We start from the raw sequence: 10,861 nt of genomic DNA, 5'->3' as shown, positions 1-10,861 counted from the left end.
TTGCTGAGCCTGTCCAGGTCAGCCTGGATCACCCGCCTGTCTTCTGGTGTGAATGCTTTGCCCCAAAGTTTGGTGTCATCGGCGAACTTGGCCAGTCCGCTTCTGACTCCAGTGTCCACATCATTAATGAAGATGTTGAACAGTATGGGTCCAAGGACAGAGCCTTGGGGGACCCCACTGGTCACAGGGCACCATGATGATTGACTTCTGTCTATTACCACCCGCTGGGTCCAATCACGGAGCCAATTTCCCAGCCAGTGGATCATGGTGGACCCAAGGTCGCAGTTGGCCAGTTTTGCCAAGAGGTGATCGTGGGATACCAGATCAAAGGCTTTTTTGAAGTCAAGATACATGACATCAATCTCTTCTCCCTTATCCAGGTGATGGGTCACCTGGTCGTAGAAGGTAATGAGATTGGTCAAGCAAGACCTGCCAGCACGGGTTTGTTGCGGGTTATCCTTTAGGATGTTGGCATCAGCCAGTCCATTAAGGATGGCCTCTTTAATAAACTTTTCTAAGACCTTCCCCGGGATAGAAGTCAGGCTGATGGGCCTATAGTTAGCTGGATCCACTTTCCTCCCTTTCTTGAAGATAGGCACCACATTGGCCTTCTTCCAGTCATCAGGCACTACACCAGAGCACCAGAAAGCCTTGCTTGTAAAGCGTTAAAACAGAGTTAACATTTTTATATCACCAACCCAACAAACACTGTTCTGCATTGTTATGCTGGTCACAAGGATATAAGTACAGCCTGAACAAAATTAAAAAATCTCTAAAAGCTACCCTAACCTTGAGCTGACCCTAACATTTCAATACAGCAAAAGCCCTGTTATCTGGCACCTTACAAACCGGCATGCTCTATTAAACGGCATGCCAGTTGACACTGCAAAAGTGAAACTGCAAATGCCCACTGTGGCACTTCTGATTTTGTTGAGCCCCCACAGCCCGGGGCAAAGCAGCCTGTCCCCAGTGTGCCCGGGACCCCCCACCCTGTTCCCCAGCACACTGACGCGGCGGGAGGGGTGGTGGCCCAAACAGGCAAAAACACCTGTTCAGGCCTCTCAGGTAACTGGTATATTTGGTTATCTGGCACCCCCCATTCTCCATGGGTGCTGGATAATAAGGCTTTTGCTATATTGTGATGTCATACAATATATTCCATGCATAAAATTCTGGAACAAATTTATACACCTCCCTTTCCCTGCTCCAACCACCCCCCACCCCCAATCAATAATAATGGTTTCTGTCATAGGGAAAGCTTTCCCTTTTATTACTTTTAGTTGAATTTAGCTAGAAGATTCAGAGAATACTTTATTGGAAGATGAAAAAGTAGGAAATTAGGGGCGCACCGATAAAGATTTTCGTGGCTGATACCGATAGCCAGTGATTAACCAACCATATCGGCTGAAGCCGATCCAATAACCGATAACTTAGTAATAGTGCAAGGTATTTTAAACTCCTTAACTACATAAATAAACTTTTTTTTGTTTGTGTGTGCATGTTATGAATGCAAAACAAGCCTCCTCCTTGCTCCAGCTCCCGATGAGGAAGGTGGTGACCACCCTATTCTCGTGAATGTCTCCCCCTTGCCCGTGGCTCCTACCCGCAGCCTTACTTCCCACGCACCCCATGCTGCTGTCCTGGGTGGGCAGGGTGGATCCTTGTGTGGGCAGCAGCGCTGGGTGCATTTAAAGCCCCAGAGCATGCTATCTCAGCGCTGGTGGACCCCGTGCAGCCGAGGTCCCATGGCTCCCGGGTAGAAGCCTCATTTGCAAAGCCACCCAGCAGAGGGAATGTTCCTTACGCAGCACCTTACCCTGGACTACCCTGCCAGGGTGCTCCAAGCACATGCCCGTATTTATTGGCTGCAACGATCAAACAAAGCCGATGATGTCATTTTTCCTTTTATCAGTGATAGCCAACCGATATATCGGTGCACCCCTACAGGAGAGCATGTTTTCTTCCTTGACATGAATAAAATGCAGTAAAAAGGATGAGATCCACTTGAAGGACATGGGCAAGACTTTCAAAAGGTATTTTGGCTCAAAAAATGCAGATAAGTTAGGTTCCCGATTCTAATTACTGTCAATAAGATTCAGCAGCTAACTTATTTAGAATCCCAGTACATGACCTTCTGAATCTTTAAAATGCTAGTATTATTAGTAACCATCTTCACATATCCCTCCATTCACTAACTATAGCTAATTACATGTTAGTTTTAAATGCACTTTTTAAAAATAATTATTTCCTTATGCATTTTTGTGCATTTTTTAAAGTAAATTCCAACTCTGATCAAGTACAGCTTTACCTAAACCAGAAAAAAAATGCATCATTCTCCATTTTCTAACATAATAAAAATGGAAAATAATCAAAATATATGTTGAGCTATTTGTTCAAAAAAGTATTTATAGTACTTCCTTCTGATGAGTAAAATTGTGACAAATTTACCCTGAAGGCTGAATCTGATTGCAAATCAACATGTTTTATAATTGCAATATAAAACAATAGAAACAATATTTTTCTTTAAGAAATGTTTTTTCTTAAAAAAAGAGAGTCAAAATAAGTTTCAAATAGAATATTTAAAATCAATAGTTTCATGCTTCCCAACTTGAACCCCAATTAAAATTAGTGATATAAATCCCTTTGATTTAAATCAATCCTCCCTACTAACGGATCAAACATTTCTAATCCAGTTATCGGCGTGGGAATTCCATGTCTCTCACCTGCATATGAAATACTAAGGAGCTTGCTGCGTTCCAGTGGAGGAGCCCAAGATGACCACATGGCATGCATAGCGGGGAATGTAACTCCCTATAAAACAAATATTTTATTCCATTAAATTCCACAGCAATTCTAAATTTTTTTTCTAACCTGTGTGTAACAAAACAGCAAGGCGACCTATTAAATCAGTTGCATTTAACAAAAAGCTCTTTGACACAAATGTGCATAGTACATGGGCAATTAAACAGAATTAGCTTTCTGGCTTATTTTCAACTCTGTAGTTGAATGAGTCTTGACTGTTTTTGCTAACTAGGGGAAGAGCACCCAGTACTGTGCTACTCTAATTTGGATTAAGTGTTAATACAAGACATTTTCAGGTAAGGAGTTCCATTCCTCACCCTAAGTATTAAAAGGCCAAACCAAAAGCAAAACAAAAACCCTCAACCTTGAGGTTGAGCACCAAAACCAGAAGTTAAATTAAGCAGCTAATACTGCCCTGGAGACCAACCAACCTGATAGAAGTCTGCAGAAGTCTTTTTTTTTTTTTTTTTTTTAGTTACCTCTGACAATGACCTCATAGACCACAGTTACCATTGAGGGTAACACTGATAATTTCTTAAATATATTTCCACATTTTAGGGGAAAAAAAATGAAGAGAGAATGAGATTACCTCTCCCAGCCCTTCCAAGGCTCTGACTGCTATGAGGTATCCAACTCCCAAATCTGCTGCTAAGGGGGTGAACAAGGTGAACAGAGAGGTACCAAAGATACCAAACCCCAGCAAAAACTTCCCTCCAATTTTGCTTGCAAGATATCCACCTGGAATCTGAGTAACGATGTAGCCGTAGAAAAAGGAACCAAGGATCCATCCTTGAGTATCTGAATCCCAAGAATATTTTTTTCCCTAAATGAAGGGGAAAAAAGTGTATGAACTAGCAACTTCATCAAATTATTCTATTTTACATAAATAATGTAATTAAACCTTGGTATTCTGAGGTTCTCAATGAATTTTCACTGCCTCATCCTACTCCAGAATCAAATGTGTGATTACAGCTTTCATAGACTTACTAGAGCTAACCTGTCATACAAGATCCACCCAGGATCTCAGGCATCTAAGCACAAGCTAAACTCCTTGCTGCTGCACTCACTCTGATCTCAGTACTGAGGCTAGTGAAACCTACTTCTGGTATGTCTACACATACTGTGTTTGTACAGACAGAGTAGCAAGAAGGAGGATTTACTTTTACAAGAGAAGATGGGAAAACAGAATGATAAAAGCAATGGAGGCAGGCCAAAGAGTCCAGAGATGACAAAACCACTGACAGCTACTGAAATGAACACAGAGGTAGTGATTTTGGAGACAGAGAGAGAGAAATCTGGGATCACCATTAATTATTTATGAGCATCTAAATGTATGGCAGGAAATTCAGCACAATGAGAACGTCCACATTTGTGTAAGGAAAAACCTAATTCTAAATTCAGGCATGATGCAGCAAGTGAGTCCAGTATGAAAGCTACTGAAAAATGAAACAGCATGCAAATTATGATAAGAAATAGTAACAATCAGAAAATCTTCATAAGTCCTTGAAGTATTTATTTTTTAAATCAACCGTATGATTTCTCACGCAACGTGAGAGTTTCTAGGGAGAGCCTAAATAAAATGAGCAAGCTTAGGAAACGGGTGTTACAGGCACAAGGAAAGAACAGAAATATGAATACTGAGGCAGGAAAAAAAATTGAAGGAAACAGGTTAATTCTTTAACAACACATTAGAGCAGGCAATTTCAAAGGTTAATGGGAAGGGAAGAAGAGGATGAATAAAAGAAGAACCGGTATTAGGAGAAAAAGATCACAAGATGACTAGTAGCTAAAAACGTAATGAAATATTCCTTTAATTGAAATAAAATTTACACACAAGTCAAAACTATGTGAAAAACAGACAGTTTAATTGGTGAAAATGCTGTTTTTAATCGCTCTGACGAAGGCAGAACAGGAACAGTTCAATTAATACACAAAAAAGCAGGAGTGAGTCATATTAAAATTACAAGGTCAGGTCAGCCAATCTGCAAAACAAAGCATAGAAAGGACATAATACAGCCTGTCCCTTAGCACAATACAGATGAATAGCTGATTTAGATGAACATCCTACAGCTTTAAGAAAATCAACCTGTGTTCTGAAAAGATGTGCTAATAAAACAGGAAGCTGTTCCATGCTAGCAAGCTGTTTAAATGTGAAACTTTAATCCTAATCACTGCATCCCTTTAGAAAGAGTTTAAAACCATCACATATTTTACAGAAATTCATTTGAAATCTTACCGTTGTGTTACGAGGCACATTTAGGGTGGAGGAATGTTCTGGACACACACTGGAAGTTGTATTTTTTGTTAAACTTGTGTTGGGTTCTACCATGTCTACCAGAGCAACGCTTAGATTCACACGTAACGCATAGAGAAGGAAGAATCCAAAGAAGGCCAATATTGCTAAATTGTAGCGAGCTGAGCAACATGCAGGCACTGAAATAAGATTTTAAAAAAAGTTAGCAACTTTTATTTTTTAAAGTATTTTTAGTCGGTACAAATTCAGAAAAAAAACAAACAAGTTAACTTTTTTTATTCTGTAAAAGTATATTTTAGCTCAATCTTTTTGACAGGCATGCCACAAATTAGCTCTGTACACTCCCCAAGGGCCACTCTGATCCCCTTCCTCTGCCTGATCTGCTACTCTGATGTTCGCTCCCTACTCTATCTACCACTATGCTACCTGTCCCCCCCCAGTCTGCTGCATGCCCCACACAGGGCCTGCTCATGTCATAGGTTGGCTACTTCTGTTTTAGCAATTTTATTTACCAGGTGGAGGTTGAGGTCAAGAAGACAATTTATCTAGTCACTTTCTCACTTAAAGTAACTACCATTCATAAATAGGAGTTGTGTGTTCCAAGTCCCCATGGAAAGGGCCAAACTCAAATGAGAAATATAGTGCATGTTTTTTAGAAAAAAATATTCAGCAACAGAATTTCAAAAGACCTCTTGAAGCCATTGAAACATGACTATTCAGAATTAAAACTTCATAAGGCACATGGAAAGTATGAAATAACTTATGAAAATGTTTGTGATTTTAAATTATTCGTAAATTCATGCTATAAACTAGACATTGTGGGGTTCCCAAGATTTTTAACTGTATCAAACTGAGCCTCATATCTTTAAGACACTTTGGGCTCTGGCTTGCAAGTCATCAGCAGTATGGAATTTGTAGATGGAACATAAGTTTGTAGTTCTATTGATGATAAATATACCAGTCAGGAAAGTACAGGACTGTCATGAATGAAGAACAGCATAAACCAGGGGTGTCAAACACATGGCCCGTGGGCCGGATCTGGTCTGTGGAACTGTTCTGTCTGGCCAGCTGAGTCAGCTGGTTACCGGAAGCTGGGGGGTATGGCCAGTGGAACATGACATTCTGCAAATTTCAGGATCCCTGGACCCAGATGGACACTGCTATTGGTGGCAGGAGGGTGAGTGAGGGCTGTGCAGATACAGTACTTGCTTGCCCCAATGCTGCCCGATTCCCCTCTCATCCCCCTGCGGTATGATCCCTGACCCTTGCCACTGCCCACTGGACGCCCACTGCCAGCCCTGGACTTGGACCCACTGCAGCTGCTGCTGGCTCCACAGATCTGGCCTGGGAGGAGCTCCCATTGTTCAAATCTGGCCCAAGGTGAGTTTGACACCCCTGTATGAACTGTTTTTATGCATCAATAAATGGAGCAGATCTGACCCCTGGAGCAGATTCAACTTTTTGTTCACAGCTGGGAAAACCCCCCCAGCTAGCGATACTGAAGGAACTGGCAGAGGAGATGTCAGGGCCCTTGGCAATTCATTAAGTTGTAGGAGATGGGCGAGGTGGAGGATGGGAAAATGACCAACAGTATCCCCTTTCAAACAGGTAAAAAGGAGGACCCAGAGAACTACAGACCAATTAGCTTCATCTCAATGCCCAGGAAGCTACTGAAGCATACCCTAAGTAAGTCCATATGCAAGCATCTGGAGGAGAAAAAGCTGACCACAAGCAGCCAGCATGGATTTACTAAGAACAAATTGTGTCAAACAAACTTGAAGGGCTTCTTTGACAAAGTAACTACCTTGGGTTGATAAGGGGAATGCATCTGGACTTCAGCAAGGCCCACATGACCTTTTAATAAACACATTGGAGAAATGTGGGCTAGACAAAACCACCGTAAGGTGGAAAGACAACTGGTTCAATGGCTTTTAAAAAGCAAAAGTATACATGCCTGCCATAACCATGGTCAGTAGACCAGAATTGTCATGTGGAGGGAAGAGGGAGAGGGAGGAACCGTAAAACATAAAAAAAACTCAAACAAACCAACAAACCATTGGTGGCTACATTTTCGAAACACCATATGGAGACATAACAGTAACTGCTAACTGTGGGAAAAAGGAACATCAAACCTGCTTACTCAAAAGCCATAATTATGGTAGCAAATGACTCAAATTCTAAAGTGGATGAGATACAAGGAGACGGCTCTTCAGATATTCCATAGTATGTGACTCTGTGGATGCAGGTGAGCCATGTCTGGCACAGACCACACACATTAAAGAAGTCTGAATAAGACAGTAACAGGGAAATACTGCTCCTCTGTGAAAGGAGATGAACAGTTGCCTGACAGTTAAAGACAGACATTTAAGGCAATTCAAAAGCTATGAAAATTATGCTGAATTTGCAAAAGAATGTTGGAGAGGTAGGTTTCTATTGTTAAAGAAATGCTGACGCTAAAGGAATTTTTTACAAGCAGGTCATGTAAAAAAAGAAGGGCCAGCCTGGCAATCACTCCAAGATACTATACAAGCATATGCAACACACTCTCTCTCTCTCTCACATGACCCCTGACCCCCCCCCCCCCCCCCCCCCCCCCCCAAAGGTCCCTCTTCTAGAGAAATCTTGTTTTTAATAGTATTTCAAGGAGTCACATATCATTTTAAACTGAGATCAAGTAGCACTGCTAGGATTTACTGGGTATTTACTTTTTGGAACAAAAATACCTTAAACAATGTGCCACTAAAAGCAGAAGTGTTACTGTACAAAACTTGCGGAGCAACTTTATGATGCAGCTAGTTGCGCTGGAGGCAGTGGATCCTTAACGACAACAGATCACAAATTTCCAAAGAACAAGTACAATTATGATTAAATCTGCTTAATAACTGTAATGAATCTGTACTCACTGAGAAAAAGCAGTCCCCAGTAGTGGAAGCTTAAATATCATACCTATATGATTTAAAACCCCATTAGAAATGCAGGTTATTGGAACATTTCTGACTCTTCACTTGGAAATTGTGTCTGAAAAATGAATATGTTTTACAACAATCTGTAAAATTTAAATGATGGAAATTAATAAATGCCACTGCTCCAGATATTATTTTTTGGAAGAAAACTGTTTTCCACATAATCTTCTGATCAGCCAGTCAAAGCACAGAAAGGTGGAGACTTACCAAAAACATACTTCACTCATCTCACTTTTTAAAATGGTTCCCATCAGCAAAGGACACATATACTAATAAAGAAACACGTCACATGTATAAAAAAAAAAAAAGGTCCACTTCAGGGTCCAATGCAACCAAATGTGAGATTCAATTCCTTACCTTGAACACAGCTCTCAGTTCCTATTCCCAAGGCTGCTTTCAAAGACATGGTTTATACTCTTTCAGTTACTGTTAATTTTTACATGTGAAGCCTATCCTAGAAGTTCTGCAGTTTAAGGAAGCTGCCCTCCTATTTTATTTAATCTTGTGGGCGAGGTAAACTACTCCAAGTAGAGCATGACCTATTGTGCAAGCTTAAAAATTTATGCTTACTAACTGACAACAGGCAGGAATGGCTTAAATTGTACCCATTTCAGTCTTTTGTCTCCAGCATATATTTGTGATTATCCATAATATCTGTCATTACTGAAGTTATCCAGTCCATAAATAGACTTTTTTGCTACATAAGCCATAACCTTAAAATCTTATTTTTCTAGCTACAATTTGTGTTCAGGAATCATGTAGTCAAGACTTATACTCCTTTTAGTATCATCAGTAATTCCTAAAATAGAGGGCAGGGCAGGGCAGGGCAGGGCAGGGCACACCTTAAAGACATAACTTTTTCAGAGATGCATAAGCTTTCCTAGACAATAGCCTGCTTAGTCCTAAGACAATACTTGTCTTTTTCTCCTATATGTAACCCTCACCTCTTCTTCCACGCTCTTTGCCCCCTATATCTGTAACAGCTACTTATTTGCCTTCAAATTCCTTCTGTAGGCTTGTTCCTTCCACAAAGCCAAAAAGATGACAAACACATTTGTCTCCGCTGACAAACGCACACAATACTACAGACCAGTGGTGTTCAGCCTTTTTCCCTGGCCAGCCAGGAGGACAGTGCCTGGCCCAACTGCTGGCTGGCTGGTGGTTCCAATCCAGCCCCTGGGGCCGGTGCAGCAGCCACCATTTGGCCCCATGGGGAGGGGATGGGGGAGCTTCACTTGGCCCTGTGGGGTGCAGGTAGAAGGGACCTTGACCTAGCCATGCAGGGGGAGGGGAGGAAAGGGGGTGTGGCTTGGGCCCAACCTGGCCCCTAAGGGAAAGGGGAGCATGGCTCAGCCTCCTGGGGAGCGGGGAGCAGTGTGGTCTGGCCCCAGCCTGGCTCTGCAGGGGGAAGCAGATGTGACCTGGCTCAGCATTGAGAATATGGTAAGGGGGAGGTTGGCTGTATTAATGGCCACTGCTCCCCCCACCATCAAATTTCTGGACTTATTTAGAGCCCAGCAGGCTGGAGGTTGAGCACCCTGCTTTAGACCAGTGGTGCCTAACCTTCTTGCTCAATGGGCCAGATAGGCAGTGCCAGGTACATCTGCATGCCAGACCCGGTAAGCGGGCTTGATCTGGCACATGGTGGGGGCATGGCAGGGGCCCAAGGTAGCAACAGAGGGATGCACAGCCCAACCCTAATCCATCTGCTGCAATGAGGAGGGACAAAATGCAACCTGGCCCCAATCCAGATGCACCGGAGGTAGGGGAGCAGCCCAACCTCAATCCGGACATGCAGGGAGGTGGGCAGGATGGAGTGGCCCCGATCGGAAGGTGTGCGAAGCTGGAGCATCCCAGCCCTGATCCAGATGTGTGGGGTAAGGGAGGGATGGGGAGCAGCCTGGCCTGATCCAGATGGGCAGGAAGCAGACCCAGCCTTGATCCCACTGCATGGAGACAGCCTGGGCAAGGTTGGATCCTACCTCATGCAGCTTCCACCGCTCCCCCACTGTCAAATTTTCCAAGCCAGGGGGGTTCCCTGTGGGCCAGATGGCACAATTCTGCAGGCTGCATTTGGGTTATAGACCAGAGGCTGAGCACCCCTGTTTTAGCCCTACCAACAAATGACACAGAAAAAATAGAGAGTATTCCCCGTCACAGCCACTTCTCCCCAAGCCCATGCACTTGCTCCCTAAGAAGCCTGCATGCAAAGCAACGGTCCACAACCTTTTTTAGACTCAGGCGCCCCTTGTTAGCCTCCAGGCAACAAATACCAGCTCTTTGGTTTCCTGGACTGCGGAAAAGCACAGCAGCGAGCCTCCCGCAGCGCGGCATGGACAGACCCCGGCGCCGCAGAGCCTTCCGACCCTGCCCTCACAGGCATCCCGCAACCCACCCCTCAGGAGCGCAATAAATGTCGCCTGGCCGCACGGGCAAGGCAGTCGTCCCGCCCTAAAAGCCAAGCAGCCCCCAAGTTAGTGCTTGGACACGTAACTGCAGAGCTGGTTTGTAGCCGGCTTGAACGTGACCGTGTGGTGGGGCTGAGACCAGAGGGCAGCACCACCGCGTGCTCCATGGCAACGCCGCCCCCCTCCCGGGCGGCACGGGGCCCTGCAGCCGCGGGAGGGGAGCGCTGAGCCGGACCCACCACCCCCTCCTCACCCGCGTCGGGCTGGGTCTCGTTCAGCAGCGGAGTGCGGTCCGCGCCTTCCTCGGACTCCAGGTAGTCGTCGCCGCCGCCAGTGACCGGGGTGCGCATGGCGCCCAGGCTGAGCCCACCCGTCGCCACCGCGAAGTGGACCCGCGTGGCGGCCCGGGGGCCGCGGCCCCGCCCCAGCCCCCC

At 44.3% G+C, this 10,861-nt stretch overlaps 1 protein-coding gene across 1 annotated transcript in view; it reads right to left on the bottom strand.

Moving 5' to 3' along the window:
• Positions 1 to 10,855, bottom strand: part of SLC17A5 (solute carrier family 17 member 5) — a 38,487-nt gene extending 27,632 nt beyond the window's left edge. The window contains exons 1-4 of the mRNA XM_006020475.3: positions 10,681 to 10,855; positions 5,039 to 5,235; positions 3,392 to 3,625; positions 2,724 to 2,811 (exon numbers count right to left, since the gene is read on the bottom strand). Coding sequence (XP_006020537.1) covers positions 2,724 to 2,811; positions 3,392 to 3,625; positions 5,039 to 5,235; positions 10,681 to 10,777 — 616 coding nt within the window. The 5' untranslated portion in view covers positions 10,778 to 10,855. The remainder of the gene's footprint in view (positions 1 to 2,723; positions 2,812 to 3,391; positions 3,626 to 5,038; positions 5,236 to 10,680) is intronic.
• Between the last annotated feature and the right edge of the window lie 6 nt (positions 10,856 to 10,861).

The sequence above is a fragment of the Alligator sinensis genome, unplaced genomic scaffold (genome assembly GCF_000455745.1).
Source record: "Alligator sinensis unplaced genomic scaffold, ASM45574v1 scaffold37_1, whole genome shotgun sequence".
Classification (NCBI taxonomy): Eukaryota; Metazoa; Chordata; order Crocodylia; family Alligatoridae; genus Alligator; species Alligator sinensis.
The sequence above is the reverse complement of the archived record's forward strand: the minus strand, read 5'-3'. Positions and strand labels throughout refer to the sequence as shown.